General features: G+C 42.0%; 2 protein-coding genes across 4 annotated transcripts in view; both read left to right on the forward strand.

Moving 5' to 3' along the window:
- The window catches only part of LOC116066583 (14-3-3 protein zeta-like), a 20,315-nt gene extending 15,168 nt beyond the window's left edge, over nt 1-5,147 (forward strand). Inside the window, exons 3-6 of the mRNA XM_031322745.2 lie at nt 1,189-1,312; nt 2,747-2,910; nt 3,170-3,265; nt 4,009-5,147. Coding sequence (XP_031178605.1) covers nt 1,189-1,312; nt 2,747-2,910; nt 3,170-3,265; nt 4,009-4,065 — 441 coding nt within the window. The 3' untranslated portion in view covers nt 4,066-5,147. The remainder of the gene's footprint in view (nt 1-1,188; nt 1,313-2,746; nt 2,911-3,169; nt 3,266-4,008) is intronic.
- A 2,750-nt stretch (nt 5,148-7,897) lies between these two features.
- Nucleotides 7,898-15,302, forward strand: pabpc1a (poly(A) binding protein, cytoplasmic 1a). Of its 3 annotated transcripts, none has more exons than XM_031322720.2 (15): nt 7,898-8,764; nt 8,989-9,182; nt 9,358-9,473; nt 10,813-10,952; nt 11,399-11,493; nt 11,635-11,772; nt 11,923-12,018; nt 12,167-12,439; nt 12,664-12,754; nt 12,943-13,065; nt 13,182-13,324; nt 14,113-14,197; nt 14,355-14,485; nt 14,720-14,822; nt 14,941-15,302. In XM_031322720.2, the coding sequence occupies exons 1-14, from the start codon at nt 8,572-8,574 to the stop codon at nt 14,807-14,809; spliced, it is 1,908 nt and encodes a 635-aa protein (XP_031178580.1). In that variant the 5' UTR covers nt 7,898-8,571; the 3' UTR covers nt 14,810-14,822; nt 14,941-15,302. The 3 variants fall into 3 exon arrangements, with proteins under 3 accessions (XP_031178580.1, XP_031178579.1, XP_031178581.1); XM_031322719.1 differs by having other exon boundaries at nt 7,899-8,764; nt 14,720-14,810; XM_031322721.1 differs by having other exon boundaries at nt 7,899-8,764; nt 10,813-10,943; nt 14,720-14,810.
- The last annotated feature ends 2,283 nt before the right edge of the window (nt 15,303-17,585 follow it).

Here is a 17,585-nt window from a genome sequence, read left to right on the forward strand (position 1 = left end):
TTGGGGTCACTTCTTAGTGTAAACATTGATACTTTTAAGAACCAGGGCTCGACAGTAACGGTTGCCCTTGGCAACCAGATTGAGTCAATTGGCAACCATTTTGTGGCCTCTGGTTGCCCCCTTTGGCAACCACCTGTTAAATATTTGTTTTCAATATTTTTTTATATAAAAACGCAACACATTTCAGCTGTTTGACCGCTCACGTTTGTCCTGAAAACATACATGCAACGCAATTTTCTGTTCACGTTAACGCCGCATGTTAAAATCTGGTGCTAATATGGTACCGGTGCCCGGTATCTACCAGACAGAATAGCAACGCGGATTTTGGTGCCTCATTACGGTGCCACCTAAATGTCTGCTCTGCTCTCTGATGCTCCGAAACAGACGTTATAGGCAACGGAAGCATCACTGCATGTCACGCTAGTAAACACTAATAACACGTTACACTTTGACACGTTGGCCTACCGTTAGCTACAGTAGTAACTGGATTCAAATGCTGACAGCTAAACGGTGTAAGAGTGTCTGTATTTCACTGTAGAGGATCCCAACAGTCTGCCACTAAAGCTATGAGCTAACGGACACAAACTAGCACTGGTCACTGCTGTTGTCGGAAAAACTACACAGACGGGACTAAATGGTGTGTTTACTTAAAACTGGTAGAACGTGATTATCGTTCATTTATCGTTATCGAGGTATAATGTGCAATTAATGGTGTTTTTGATTTTAGGTCATATCGTGCAGCCCTAATTTCCTCCACTTATGGCAATAAGGGCCGCTGTTCCCTGCCTGCTAGCATTCAGGTTAGCAACAGGGAGAGGCTGTCAGGTGGCGCATGCTTGTGTTGGAAAGAGCCAAGCTAGGCTCTGTGAGTGCCCTACTTCCTTTGCAAAAGCTCATCGGGAGTTCAGCGGCCTTCCTCTCTTTCTCCACCCCCACCAGCTTTCATCCATACACCACTCCCCTTTTTATTTTTATTTTAGAAAAAGCTTTATTGGATTTTAACAATTCCACTGTCCACCATCTTCACTCCCGACTCTTCTGTCCAGCCCCACATTTTATACCCATAGTACCCAATAGGTTTGCCAGCCCCAAACTGTAAAGCAAGCAACGTACATCACAGCTGGAACATTGGATTGAATACCTTCGAAAGTCTGTAACATTCTTTGTCTGTTTTGATTTCTCCCACAGGGTCTCTTGGACGATTATCTCATTGCCAAAGCCACTGCAGCAGAGAGCAAAGTCTTCTATTTGAAAATGAAAGGAGATTACTACCGCTACTTGGCTGAGGTGGCTACAGGAGAAGAGAGGACATGTAAGCGCTATGCTAAGTCTCTTTTATACCATCTGTGTGTGGGGGTGGTAGTGGTTTTATGCGTGTGTATGTTTTACTGTCAGGAAAGATGGATGGTAGAAACTGATATGGACAAGTCCTAGCCCAAATAAGATGCATTAGATAAGATTCTATTAAACAAACACGTCAGTATTGGGTTATGCTTTGACATTGTCTCCTCTGTGCTGATGACCGTGTCCTAGTATGCTCCTTTGGCAGTAAGAAAGGAGAAATAAATGTACTTGAATGCTAACACTTCCTGTTACTGTTGACTATTAATAGTCAAGAACTAGTAGGTAAATCGTTATGCAATTGATCCCTGTAGCAAGTTTAAAAAGTGATCTTCAACCAGAGATCTTTCGCTTTGTAAATTTAACCTTAACTAAAACAAAGAAATGTTGGGCTTTAATGGGCCTCAGTCAATCTTAAGGCCCGGACACACTGAGCCCATAATTGTCCGTCTGACAGTCTGGCGAGGTCAGTGACTCGAGTCTGTTCGGTGTGTTCCGTGCTGTCGTCCGTCCGAGGGGCTGTCGTCCTTCATTTTGGCCGATTTGACATGTATAATCGGCGGGGCGGGCACTGCCGGCAGTCAGACTCAAATGACCCATCTGATTGGTGGAGAGCTAACCAGGAAACGGGGAGCTGAATGAGCGTGACTAGAGTCTCTCAAAATCTGATGAAAATCTTTTAAACTGACCTTTGTTGATCTGAAATGAAGACAGATTCAGCAATGCACGGCCTATTTCTCTCTTAAAATGTTTTCAGAAACACGTTTCGGTGAACTATTTTAGTACAATATGATGATTCATATTCTGAACGAGCCGCCATGACAGTCTGGCTTTGAATTTCCAGAGAAACCAGACCCACGTGACGCGTTCGTCCAATCAGCTGCCAGTTTTCATTTTTGGCCGACAATACAGATTAGCGCCGTCTGCTGTTATGGAGACGTATTACGTCTCGTCGCTTTGGTGTGTTCTGAGGCACTTTTTTGACCAACTGGGGTAGACTGATCAGTCACACTGGCTTTTCTGCCGACGTTTGGCCGCCTGGGCCTTTAGGTCTCTGGTCTACAGTAGAAATGTTCTGGGGTTGTTTTGGTTTAGTAAAATGTGTTATTACCCACCCAGCCAAATCTGAAAGACTAAAAAAAAACTGCTAAGTATATAAAATTATATTTCACAATTGTTGGGGAAAAAAGCAGTTCTCTGTACTCTGAGGTGCTAGGGTCGTGTCCACTGAAGGCACTGAGCCAAAGAACTCATAATAATCCTGCAACTAAGTGTATAGTATCGTCTTTTTCTACACTGTTCATTTTATTTATTTATTTTTTTTTAAAGTGATTTTTGTCTTTCACTGTCACTTGTCTGTTATAATGATCACAGCTCTCATGCTTCTCTCCCCCCCCCCCCCCAGCCATCATTACAGACTCAAAGGAAGCCTACCAAAAGGCCTTTGATATCAGCAAAGATGAAATGCAGTCCACACACCCAATCCGTCTTGGTCTTGCCCTCAATTTCTCCGTTTTCTTCTATGAGATCCTCAACTCTCCTGATGAGGCCTGCCAGCTGGCTAAAGCCGTAAGTTCATAGCACCACGTAGCTCTCTTTTCACACTGATAAGGATGTCAAACTGCTCAATGTAATGCAAATGTATTAACATGTCGTGTTAATATTTTGAGGACTATTGTGAATTTTGTGATTGCACAGCTGTTACATACAGTGAGACAGCAATTAAACCCAAACTGACCTGAAACCTACACATTCCATAGACTCATAACAGCTTGTTGAAGACCACCAGCGTTTCCCCAGCAGTTAAAATGTGTTTTGAATCCTTTAGGCGTTTGACGAAGCCATTGCAGAGCTCGATGCTCTGAGTGAAGATTCGTACAAAGACAGTACACTAATCATGCAGCTACTGAGAGACAACTTGACAGTAAGTTTCCATTTCTTTCTTTCATTAACAGATTTTGTGCACACTGTACATTTGCTACCACTTAAGTAAACTGCTGACGTAGTCTCAGCTCTGACAGCCGACAGCTGTCTGCTCTGAGCACTGACACCGTCACTCACTCTCTCTCATGTAGCCTACACACTAAGCACTGAGCTGTTCCTTAAGGAGCTTCCCCGGTCTTATAACATGATGATAGCCTGCCAGAGCTTCCTGTATTTGGTCTGAAAGACCAAACCATCCAAAAAATGCTTTCACACTATAAATGAACCGGACCATGGTTCAGTTTGGTCCGGACCGAGACCACCTCTTTTTATCAGACCAAAATGTGGTCTTTTGATCCGGACCGTGGTCCGGGGGAGGTTTCACACCTGTAATTTTGGTTCAGATCAAACTGAAAAGTCTGAAGGTCTGGACCAAACGGGGGAGGTGTGAAAACGCCCTTAGTCTCGTATTGCAACTTGTTGCCCAAACGAACCGCACCAAGGGGGCTAAATGCGCCACGGTTGGATTCAACCCAACTAAACAAGGCAGGTGTGAAAACACCCTAGATTTGTTACTAAACGTGGGGTTGTATTTTTGTGGTCACTGGAGTGTAGACTATGCAGTACCCCTAACTGTCCTTTCAAATGACAATCAAGGCATTTTAAGATGTGTGAATGGATGTTGCCCTCTTTGACCCTCTTGTTCTCCCTCTCGCTGCTTCTCTCCCTCCTGTCTTTCCTCAGCTGTGGACCTCTGATAACCAGGCTGAGGGAGAGGATACGGAGGAGACCAGAGAATGAGCCAGACCCCCATAGTCATCGCTGTCTACCTGCCGCCATTCCGGTTCATCTTCCATCATGATCATCAACACTGAGACCACCTCATTATTATTATTATTATTATTATTATTATTATCATCATCATCATTGTCGTCCAGTTCCCTCCATCTTTTTTCTATTTAGTTCTCTCAACACATCTCATTCCTGTCGGTTTACTATTCCTTCTTTTGAAGTAACTGTGGGGAAAGGGGATGGGGAGGGAGGGTAAGTTTTAAATTGCGTGGCGGGGAGGGTACATGTGGAAGGGTAAAGTGTGCTTAGGATTGGTTGTCTGCTGACCTTTTTTTGCATTTGGGAGCATTAGGGCTGTTGCATTATTGAGGTGGTGGGTGAGAGGGCAAGTTCTCAACTCATGAAACATGCAGCAGGTTGAGGTTTTAGAGTTAGAAAACAGTTCGACTGTGTGTATATCTTATTCATGTTAAGGGTCCTGTTTTTGAACACCATCTTTTGATGATACATCTGTGGTTTCACAAAATGAGGAGTTGGCTCCTCACACCTTAGGAGACAGCAGCTGTTAGTGTGTACTTGGCAGGAGGAATGACAGCAGAGGTAAGGACTGTGGAGGGGCAATGGAAACAGAAGGCAAGGTTTTGTTGGAACACAAAGGTTACATTCCATTTACTGTCAGTTGCTCAACTTTCTACTCTTATTTTTTTTTTTTTTTTCGGGTGACCTGCTTTTTGTATTTCTATGTATCAATTACGAGGTATAGAAAACTTTGAAGAACAAAAGAGCACACAAGCTTGTTTCTATGAGCACAGCATTAACAAAAATAAAATCCCACGTGCTTATATAGTTACTGCTTTTTCAAATTAAGATTTGTATTTGATTTGTCTTCTATTCTCCTTTTTTCTTTCAATACTTGCCTAAACTGCATGTTGGTAAGAAGTAGTTTGTGGAGATATAAGGATGGTTGTTGTCGGGCGGGCTAGCTTTGTTCATGTCTTTGGAATTTTCATACAGAACACCCAAGCATAAATGTTATTTGGGGGGAAATGTGTAATTTCATGTAAGTGGAATAAAAAAATAATAATTTAAAAGTTTCAACTGCCCTAGTTTTTTTTTCTTCTTTTTGACATATGTATTCTAAGTAATCTATTTAGGTTTAGAGATGGTCCGATACCATTTTTTGCTTCCCGATACAGATTCTGATACCTGAACTTGCGTATCGGCCGATACCGAGTCCCGATCCGATACCAGTGTGTCATATATTTTATTATGTTTTAACATAAATACTATAGTATACTACTATAGTATAGTATACTACTATCCCTGTATGGATGATATGATGTATAACAGCTGTATACTATCTCTGTATGGATGATATGATGTATAACAGCTGTATACTACTATCCCTGTATAGATATGATGTATAACAGCTGTATACTACTATCCCTGTATGGATATGATGTATAACAGCTGTATACTACTATCTCTGTATGGATGATATGATGTATAACAGCTGTATACTACTATCTCTGTATGATGATATGATGTATAACAGCTGTATACTACTATCTCTGTATAGATGATATGATGTATAACAGCTGTATACTACTATCTCTGTATGATGATATGATGTATAACAGCTGTATACTACTATCTCTGTATAGATGATATGATGTATAACAGCTGTATACTACTATCCCTGTATGGATGATATGATGTATAACAGCTGTATACTACTATCTCTGTATAGATGATATGATGTATAACAGCTGTATACTACTATCTCTGTATGATGATATGATGTATAACAGCTGTATACTACTATCTCTGTATAGATGATATGATGTATAACAGCTGTATACTACTATCTGTATGATGATATGATGTATAACAGCTGTATACTACTATCTCTGTATAGATGATATGATGTATAACAGCTGTATACTACTATCTGTATGATGATATGATGTATAACAGCTGTATACTACTATCTCTGTATGATGATATGATGTATAACAGCTGTATACTACTATCTGTATGATGATATGATGTATAACAGCTGTATACTACTATCTCTGTATAGATGATATGATGTATAACAGCTGTATACTACTATCTGTATGATTATATGATGTATAACAGCTGTATACTACTATCCCTGTATGGATGTGATATGATTTCTATCTTTGTTGTCGGTCTGGCTCAGGTTAAACTCTTTGTGAAACATGAACAATGAACGCCCCAGAACTTTCTTTTATTCTGCAGTTTGACAGTCAGTTATAACGGAAAAAGAACATAAATAAACTACTTTAACGTAGATTTTATTTAGGCCTTTATTACGTGGTATCGGATCGGTGCATAAACTCCAGTACTTCCCGATACCGATACCAGCGTTTTAGGCAGTATTGGAGCCGACATCTCGATTTAGGTTACTTCTTTTCAACTCAGGACAGATTCTTAAAAAACATTTTTTATTTGTCACATGAAATCATTCAAGGTACAATTCCAATGAAATGAAATGTAATCCCATCAGCTCCTTAAACTTGTGCATGATTTATCATTAACCACAATGTGGCTGCTGCCAGATCTGCACATAGAAGGAGTCACCTGGTTAAATGGCACAAAAAAGCTCTCTGGTTGACTACATAGGAGGATGAGCTGCAATGCCATCTAGCACTACCCATGATGAGTGAACAGAAGTACATAACACATCCTCTGCAGAGAGTTTGGCCTCACTGTCTGCACACGTTCAACTGTACCCTGTGGGTGAGGCAAAAAACAAAGGTAAGGTTGTCATGGTGATCATAATAGACAAATTATGACTGTTGTGCGGTTCCAAAGGCCCTGTTGTAATCCTCAAACGTATACAATAGCACACACAAAAAGAAAAACGCTGTTCGTGCATTTTGTCATGTGACTTGCTATCTGTGTGCCGAACTGTGCCTACCTGCCGAGATGAGCATGAGCCTCGCGGGATCGCGCACAGCAAAAATGCCAGTCGTTTTATTGTCATTTTTATCATTTCTAGGGCTAACTACGGTGACTTTATTTTTTTTACTATAAGCCTAATATAATAGGCTAGTTACTGTTGGGCTCATAATTGACAACGTTATGATATGGCCTTTATGAACATCTATTCAGTGATCACGATCAGTTTTATTAGATTGAAATACAATTTCTTTGATATGGTTGGATCACATATGGGCAGGTAACGCCACTAAAAGTGTCCTTAAACTTAAAGGGAGGTCGTAATATTCGACAGAGCTGACTTTTAAACGCCGAAAATGGCATCGACTTTTATTTCTGCCACAGATATATATATATAATATGTATGTATTTAAGCAAAGGGGAGCGTCACGTATATGGTGCGTTCGTGTTGAACTGCGAAGTCAGAATTTCCAATTTTCAACTGGAACGCCCACTGTCAAAAATGCCAAAACAGCCCGAAATATGTGCTGGAGACACCAATTGATTAACAAATGCTCACAGACCAACTTTTGGTCGATAGAGCTGATGCCGCCGCAGAGAAATGCCAATATTTAAGTCAAGGTTTTTATAAAACAGAACTATATGTAACTGTCTCCCTTTCAATCTCTAGAGAAAAAAAGTCCTTAAATCTATTTACTCTCCAGTTAGGTGACATGTTCTTAATATTATTGTATTAATATTTCCTCGGGGAAGCTGTGACAAACTCCAAAAAGAGCTGGGGTTATACATTTCAAGTTAATAAAGAGAAAATGTTCTGTAATGCTCGAACGAAATCAAATGTGAAATATCGCGAGGTGCGTGACGTCACCTTTGGTGGTGAACGCGCCGTGGTTTCGACTAGAATCGGGAAACAACCTCCGCCGACCTTCCTTTCATTCCTGTAATCTGTCTGCGTAGGGTGTGCTCCGGACCTAGTCTCGGCACACATTTTATTATTATGAAACAAACCAAAAGCTAGAGCACACACGCAGACATATTTTTATAAGAAAAATAATAATCGGTGAAGCAGGATTTCATTTGTCAACCCAAGCAACGCGAAGAAGACGCTGCCTTCGAAAAATAACGAAAGACGAGAAGAACGTTAGCAAGCCAAGCAGTTAGCGTCATTGTTGAAAGCGTGGGTGATTAACGTTAGCCATTTATATTGTTAACCAGTTATTTATCCCTTTAAGGGCGTTGTCATTCTAGTTACCATTGTAAATGACAGTATTTGCTTCGTTTACTACCGGCAATTTAGCTTATTAAGTGACTGTGACGGTACAAATTCAAAATTGTGAAGTCGGCGAGCCACATTTTTTAGGCCACGCTCCGACATTTTGCTAATCAAGCTAACTAGCTAGCCCACGTTGCTAATTGTTAAGATAGGTAATATATGTGTCTGCGCGCTTAATTTTTGTTTATATATTGAAGAGACTGAGAAAGGGAACCTCATTATATAGGAGGCCTATATTAGCTGACTGTTGTCAACAAAATATCGAGCAAATATAACCCTACAGTTGTATTGCCTGAAAACTCGCGTCGTCAGACATGAATCCCAGCGCGCCCAGCTATCCAATGGCTTCCCTCTATGTGGGAGACCTGCATCCAGACGTTACCGAGGCCATGCTCTACGAGAAATTCAGCCCGGCTGGGCCCATCCTATCCATCAGAGTGTGCAGAGACATGATCACCCGGCGATCCCTCGGCTATGCCTATGTCAACTTCCAGCAGCCCGCTGACGGTAGGTTAACCTTAACGTAATATACCACATGACTCCATTTTGATCATGTATGGCATGCCATGGTACATCATCCCTCTTACAGTTAGCACTATTGTTGTTTTAGTCAGCATGTTGATGTGACGCAGTTTTGGTATAGTGTTAGGTTAGGTTGCAGTAGGCAAAATACAAACCAGACATGAACCTAGTGTTATCAGAAGTATTAACCTTTTGGGGCCTGTTTTTAGCTGAGCGAGCCCTGGACACCATGAACTTCGATGTGATCAAAGGCAGACCCCTCCGCATCATGTGGTCTCAGCGTGACCCCTCACTGAGGAAGAGTGGGGTGGGCAACATCTTCATCAAGAACCTGGACAAGTCCATTGATAACAAGGCTCTCTATGACACCTTCTCTGCGTTTGGAAACATCCTTTCCTGCAAGGTAGGCGGGCCAGCATTCGTTTTTGTCAGCCTATGTTTTTGTGTTTGAGTGCTTTTACATACACAACACTAGTTTGCATGACTAAATATTGCACCAGGTTGAAGCTGATTCTGTGTGTTTTTAAATGCATGGTGTTTGGGATTGTGTTGACATGCTCAAATCTCCCCTTTCCAAGGTGGTTTGTGATGAAAATGGCTCAAAGGGTTACGGCTTTGTGCACTTTGAGACCCACGAGGCTGCTGAGCGGGCCATTGAGAAAATGAATGGCATGTTGCTCAATGACAGAAAAGTGTAAGTGGGACTACAATTACACTGGTATGAATACATATTTTTTGGGGGTCAGCTTAACATGTGAATTTGACATCTAATCAAAGTTTGTGTTAACTGCATCTTGTCCACAAACCCATCTCCAATCATCTACTTTGTTTTCATACAACCAAGTGAAGAATGATAAACAGCCCAGAGAACGGGGCCAAGTTTTAAACATCTTACAGTGTTATAAGTAGGGAACCTTCCCGTCCTTGTGTTTGCCCAATACTATCAGATTATGGGGGCTTTCACACCTGCCTCATTTAGCTCGGTTGAATCGTACAAGAGTTTTTCACCCTTGGTGCGGTTTGTTTGGGCAGGTGGGAATGCAGCATTGACACTTGGATGTGCACCAAAAGCAGACACAACGAGCGTACCTCCTTGATGAGGTGGTGTCAGTACGCTTTCAATCGAACTCTGGAGCGGTTAGTTGGTGGTGAGAACGTAATCCGACTTCGAACCGTACCAACGGTGTACTCTGCAAGTCTGAGCTAATGTCTCCTAAGGTCAGGTGTGCTTAGCAATCTGCGATGCAGCAGAACATGCAAACTGCAACAGCTTGCAATGTTTCTCTTACAGAACAGAAAAGGGACTGCGATCACTTGCATTTCCATGGCCAAACCAGCCGGCGCTGAAGTTGGAGACAGACCTCGCAGCGCAGAGCGAAGGCTTGGTGACGAGAGCAGATAATAGTAATGTCGCTCGCGAAACAGTCTGATTAATTAAATGAAATGAGCTGGTTTGACCATGGAGATGCAAGAAATGCACACTAGTTCAGAATATACCTTCTTCCTGTTTTTACTTTCTTACTCCCGCCCCAGACACATCCGACCATTAAGCTCAGATTTTTTAAAATGTGTGAAACGAAACCCGAACCAAAGGGTTTACAAACTTATCAACTGGTTCGGACCAGAACAAACAAACTATAGGTGTGAAAACGCCCTGAGGAATTGAATGTAGTGTACAATGTTTCTCCGTAAAATTGCAACCGGGGAAGCTCATGTCATCCATTGCATTTAACGCCTGTCCTGAGGTAAATGGTGCTATTAGTGGTTTCCATTTTGACTGGTTTACAATCTTAACACACTGCAGGTGTATGAAGACCTGTGTGTCCCACACTGCAACAAGTCGTGGATGACAGTCAAGTTCTTTATCTGAATATTTTGGTTAGAGGCAAATAAAAATAGCAATGCAGTAGAGAATGATTTCCCTGAACAGTTTTGGGCAAAATGATATCGTGGTAAATAAGGAGTTTGGGTATGGCTTGTCTTGGTACTGTATGTGTGATTTGTTCAAACATTTTTCACCGTTTGACCAACAGATTCGTTGGACGCTTTAAGTCACGTAAAGAGAGGGAGGCTGAGCTTGGGGCACGTGCCAGAGAGTTTACCAATGTTTACATCAAGAATTTTGGGGATGACATGGACGACGAGAAGCTGAAGGATATGTTTGGTAAATATGGTAAGACAATTCTATATAGAAGTCAGTTTAAAATTCTCCCCCCAACCTTCAGGCCATTGCACAGTCAGGCAGCTGCATATGTGGCTGACTTACTGCAACCAAATTTGTCAACACTCCCTCTAAGCTCTAATTTGTTAAATTTATTAAATGTTCCTGGCATCCGGCTTAAGACCTGTGGTGATCAAGCTTTCAAGTTGGTAGCACTGAAACTTTGGAACGCTCTGCCTCCTCCCCTGGAGTCTAAAATCGGCTAAATACATACCTTTTTAAACTGGCTTTTGGTTGACCTGTCTGAATTTTCTTTTTATTCATCACTTTTAATTGTATTTTTAATATGTATGTTTATGTAAAGCACAGCACTTTGTGGTTTGTATCTGTGGAAAGTACTTTACTAAGTCAATTTAACTCAATAAAGTTAAGTATTGATTAGCTGTTGTATTTTGTAGGACCTGCGCTCAGTATCCGGGTTATGACTGATGAGAGTGGCAAATCCAAGGGATTTGGCTTCGTCAGCTTCGAGAGACACGAAGATGCACAGAAGGTTAGCATCAACTCTTGGTCATTGCCCTAGCAATTATGTTATTATGCACGCACTTGTCACTATTCCTGCTGATGGCCAATGGTCAATACAAACATGGCCTCTGTGTAGTTTGTTTCAGTGGTCTTGTGTATTTCATTGCAGGCTGTGGATGAAATGAATGGTAAAGAATTCAATGGCAGGCAAGTGTATGTGGGCCGTGCACAGAAGAAAGGGGAGCGCCAGAATGAGCTGAAGCGTAAATTTGAGCAGATGAAACAGGATCGCATGACCAGATACCAGGTTTGTTGGCCTACTGCGCTTTCTTTGCGATTTCATTCAACATCACAGCGCTGTTTTTAAAGGGCAGCCTAACACCCCGTTTTATTCTTCATACGTTACTTTGGTTTGTTACAAAACATTACAATATCATTATCTTTGTCCATAAACCAGGGTGTCAATCTGTACGTGAAAAACCTGGATGATGGCCTAGATGACGAGCGTCTCCGTAAAGAATTCTCTCCATTCGGAACCATAACTAGTGCTAAGGTAAAGACTCCTTGATTTGTAATGTTGCATTGTTTTATGGCTTGATTTACAGTCTGAATTCAGTTGTTTAGATTTCAATGTAATTTTGTGGAGATTAACGAGACGATAATTTATCAGAACAGACGCTAATCCGTTTCTTCTCCCATAGGTGATGATGGAGGGCGGCCGAAGCAAAGGCTTTGGCTTCGTGTGCTTCTCTTCTCCGGAGGAGGCCACTAAAGCTGTAACGGAGATGAATGGGCGCATTGTTGCTACAAAGCCACTGTATGTGGCCCTGGCCCAGCGCAAGGAGGAGCGCCAGGCCCATCTAACCAACCAGTACATGCAGAGGATGGCCACAGTCCGCGCTGTGCCCAACCCTGTCCTCAACCCATATCAGCCTGCCCCGCCCTCAGGCTATTTCATGGCGGCTATACCTCAGGTGAGTGTCCCACCCCCTCGGCCAATTTGCTTAGTATACATGACATGTAATCTGGCATGTTTGATTAATTGTTGCCACCTCGCTACTTCGTTAAACGTACAGGTGTACTGTGTTTGGAATTAGAATAACTGGTGTAAACCCCTCCTGCTGGTTGTAGGAAAATGTTTTAATGCCTTGGCTGTAAGAGTATATGTAATAATAAATCTTTATCTTTGTCCTCTCAGGCCCAGAACCGTGCTGCATACTACTCCGCCAACCAGCTCGCACAGCTCCGCCCCAGCCCTCGTTGGGCCACTCAAGGAGTGCGTCCTCAACGTAAGTAGAAACATTGTATCACATGATTCCATGTAAAAAAAATCAACAGTTTGGCCATTCTGTTCATTGGAGTGGGAAGTAATGCTGTAAAAAAGAGAGAAGCTAACTAGCTCTATCTTTCCACATTGAAAGAACTGAATTCTAACTATTTCGGTATGGATCACTAATGTTGTTTCCTCTTCCTTCAGACTTCCAAAACATGCCCAATGCTATGCGCCCATCAGCTCCCAGGCCCCAGACCTTCAATGCCATCCGTCCCACCACCACCCCCAACGCGCAGGTCCCACGCATGATGGCTTCCCAGCGTATGCGTAAGCATTTCAGCTTTCAGAACACAGAATCTGCTATATATTGTTCCTCTGTCACTGCCTGTTTATCACTTGATGCAGTTTTGATTAAAGTTCCTTGTTCACTTTCTTCCCTTCAGCCACCCAGGCCCTGAGCCAACGCCCTGCCGGTGCTTCAGCCACTGCTGCCCCAGTGCGCGCCATGCCCCAGTACAAATATGCTGCTGGTGTGCGCAACCCCCAGCAGCACATGGCCTCCCAGCCACAGGTCGCCATGCAGCAGGTAGGCATTCCATTGACTTTCATGGCCCCAATCAGGGTCCAAAATTAGCATCCGTCAAATGCCAGTACAAATCTACTCTGGCGATTAAAATAAATGAGGTCAACTGCCATTGGTGGGTTGCTGATAAAGGCCTTCTTTACTACAAACTCTCATCAGTACAGCACATTAGTTTTGTTTTGCATCGACTCTTCACACTGGTGGCAGCATTCAACGTATGGCCAATAATAATTGATTGACCTTGCTGTCCACCATAGCTACGCTTACTGTATCGGCTGGGAACTTCAAAGAGACTGCAAGTATGTGGTGGCACGTTGCTGGAGTAGAGTTAACCTAAAAGAAAAAAATTGAAGAGCACAGTGGAAGTAAGGTTAAAATAAAATGTACAATAAGTGGAGCTTCACAGATGGGGGGGGGGGGGGGGTAAGGAGAGATTGGCTTTTTCATGACAGCAATGCCAATACAATGAGCTACAGCATTTGCCGCAGGTACTCAACAAATAGGACCTGCTGCTGTGTTTTAGTTTATCTTATGCAGTTTGTCATTGGCACATAGACCAAAACGTTAATGTCCCCAGTATAAAGCACTGAAAACATGTATATCGTTTCATTCACAAACCCTTAAAATGAGTTTCCAAATTTAAAACGTCTAGGGTTTCAATAAGAAATTTCAGTCATTCATTCATGCTGTAGAAATCGATTGTGATAATTAGTAATAGTAGTTATGCAGTCAGTCATTTTTACAGTTGGCTAGAATCTGTCCTTGGACTCAAATCTTTTTTCCTTCCTTAGCCTGCTGTCCATGTCCAAGGACAGGAGCCCCTGACTGCCTCCATGCTGGCTGCTGCCCCTCCTCAGGAACAGAAGCAGATGCTCGGTTAGTACATGATCTGCTCAGATATTGCCAAGGGACTGACATTACCGTAACAGTTCTGGGAAACTCATAGAATTCATCCTGGTCACCAAGCTATTTCACACGGTCTGATTTCACACATTTAAAAAATGGTTGTTGATGACTATTCTTCTTCCTTCAGGTGAGCGTCTGTTCCCCCTGATCCAGAACATGCACCCCAGTCTGGCAGGCAAGATCACCGGTATGCTGCTGGAGATCGACAACTCTGAACTTCTCCACATGCTGGAGTCACCCGAGTCGCTGCGCTCAAAGGTCAGTTAATGGGCTGAGCTGTGAGATCTCAAGCCTGTTGCCCGTCGTTATTTTCTCCCTTTATTTCAAAAATAATCTTTGTTCCTCTAAATTTACATGAGCATAGTTGCTAGCAGCATCTTCAGAAGGGAGGACTTGATGGATAAACTGATCATGCTAGAAAACTGGCTGCCTGATTGAGTTCAATGATAATGCTGCATGTGCATTGGTTCATCAAGTGTGTTGTTGTGTTAGGTGGATGAGGCTGTTGCTGTGCTTCAGGCTCACCAGGCCAAGGAGGCTGCTCAGAAGTCTACCACCCCTGCTGGTGTTCCCAGCGTCTAAGGTGGAGGTGTAGGTGTGTGGTGATTTTTATTTTAATGATACACATTTTGGATGACTCGGGCAAAAGGAAATTATACAGTAGATGTCATAAGTATATGAACTACATTGATATTCTTTCTTTTGTGTTACAGATTGGGCGTGTTGAAACCTGCTTCACCGATGGAAAAAGAGAAAAAAATATTAAACATTGAAAAACCTAAAACTCTGAAAACATCGCAAAATGATAAATTATGTCTTAAAAAAAGAAGAAAACAATTATCTGCCAGGTCTAGGGAAGGTTTGACTGGACCTTGATAATAAACAAAAATTTGTTGAAAAAAAATAGCAAAATAGAGAAAATTGAGATTATACATTTGAATGCATTCCTGTTTTATGTCATTTTACTGTCAGTGCTCAGAATATCAGCCATGTTTAGGAAGGTGGTAGCTGAGCATTTTGAAAGGTGATTTGTATTGTAAACTGCTGGCTGTAATAAATTCTCATTCAAAAGTCATGCCTCGTATTAATTTCGGTGTCATTGTCCCTATTAATTTGCATTCCTGTAAACAGTAATAGTTACTACTTAAATATTGACACCGACAGTCCGTGAGATTTCATTATATTGAAACTCTGGTGATATAGGTGTTAATGTAGTGATCTGCAGCCTGTTGTACCAGCTGTGCCTAAGTTCAAACAGACTAGTTTGAACGGACATTGTAACTTAGGTCGGAGTTTATGCGCTACCAACATTTTGAGGGTTGCACCAGCTGAAATGGCTCTAACGTAGACATAAGTTACAACTTAAATTTTACACCAAGCACTTAGATGTAAGATCGGTTGGCATGGTGCATCGTTTTGAAAAGTGGAATAACTTTGAGGAGGAGTGATCGGCTGTTTGCGACGGCAACGCATTCTCCGGGATAGATTCTAGCAGCAGACTCTGGTTAGATAACCTTAATTAACAGCTACTAACGTCCCAGTTTAGGCTATCATGTTTGTCAGGTATAGTGTCCCAAATTCCCCGTACAATGTCCTTAATTATGAACCTGCTAAACCACCTGTGCTACCCTAACTAACCCTAACCTTAGTTAGCTAGTTCTAAGTCTTATTTAAGACAGGTTAAGTTAACCTGTCTTAAATAAGACCCTCATCATTTGGGACACTGTTTTTGGAGAATAATTTTGGACGCTAAACTGCACGTAAGCCTGTTTGTCATTATTGTTATGGGCTACCCCATGTTGTAGTTGACGTACCACTCGACATCACTGTTATTTTTGCACTAACGTTAGCTATAGTTATCACCTAGCTAATCATAACGCTTTGTCACGACGCTGAGCTTGGCTTCTGATTCGGCAGTTAAGGGGAAATTTAAGGGAAACCTTGGGGAAACTTAAAGTTGAAGTTAGCTTTCGATTCACAGCGTCCTGGTTTATGTACCTTTCTGTGGCTGCTTGGTGATTAACGTTACCAACGTTAGCTATTTTAGCCGTTAGCTTCTTCGTTATTTTGGAGCTGTGTGCAAAAGACAATTGGCACGGTAAATACCACGGTAATAATAATATAATATTAATAAAACACTGCAACAAGAATAGTGCTTTTCACTGATTGGCCACGGAAAGAAAAAAAAACGTAATTTATTGCGACAAAATGATGGTTAGTGTGGACTTTACGCCAGTGTAACTATGATGAACCTTACGTCTCCGTGGTGCAACCCAACATCGACACAACTTTAGTATCTGACTAGTTTCAACGTATCGTTTAGTGTGGACTTCACGTCCGAACTTAAGATAGAACTTACCCACAGCTGGTGCAACAGGCTGCAGTCATACAGGTGTCAGAGCATGCAGGACAGCACTGTTGTCTTCCACCCGGTGTCGCTATCATTCAGTGTTTAGCAGGTCTACATCGACGCTACTCAATATTCACGGAAAGTAGGACAGCTTTGCATGAATCGCTCAGCCGCTTCAGCCTGATTTCTAGTGCCACTTTGACAACAATATAGACTGAGTTGATCAATGATTTACTATTACTGTCACTTGGATTATATTTACACTGCAAACTGCACCAAATTTCTCACAGTAATGGATAATTGATTTCCTTCCAAGAATTCCAACCAAAGAATTGGAGAACAGCATTTGACTCTGTAAAAGACATTGTCTTAGCTACTGTATGTATAATGCCGTGTGGAAGCCTTGCCCAGTCCCCTACTATCAGGAATGGCTCTGCACCCCTCAGCTGGCACCTGTTCTCTGTTTGTTCTATCTCTCACAGCCTCTACAGTTTTTCCTACTGCTCCAATTCTGTTTACTCTCCTGCACTTAAAATAGTACACCGTCATATGTTAATAGTGGTGGTGAAAATGTCATCTCATCACAACTTCCCTCCTTCTAACCAGAGCAGAGAGGGGACTTTGTACAATGTCCTGGAACTGACAAAGCGTGACTGTGTCTAGGATGAGGGAGCAGGCTTTGCAGGAACAATGTAACTGCCGTTACTTGTCATATTTGTGGGCAACATGACATGCTGTCGACCCAATCAAATGCCTGCCCCTTTTGGATAGAAGATCTGTGATGTTTTTAGCTGACATTTTATGAAAAGTTGATACCAGAACTCATGCAGTATCCTGTCTTGTAACCTGAGAATACTAAAGTCAAAGTGAATGCATCTGTTTTCTTCTGCCAACGTTTATAAAAGGGAACTTCCACATGTTATTCTTTATCCAGATAGTGGAAAAACAGGACGTTGGTTGTGGAGACACAGGAGAGAAGGCTCTTGTTGGAATCAATGTTATACCAAC

This window comes from Sander lucioperca, chromosome 10 (assembly GCF_008315115.2).
Source record: "Sander lucioperca isolate FBNREF2018 chromosome 10, SLUC_FBN_1.2, whole genome shotgun sequence".
In the NCBI taxonomy this organism is placed as follows: Eukaryota; Metazoa; Chordata; class Actinopteri; order Perciformes; family Percidae; genus Sander; species Sander lucioperca.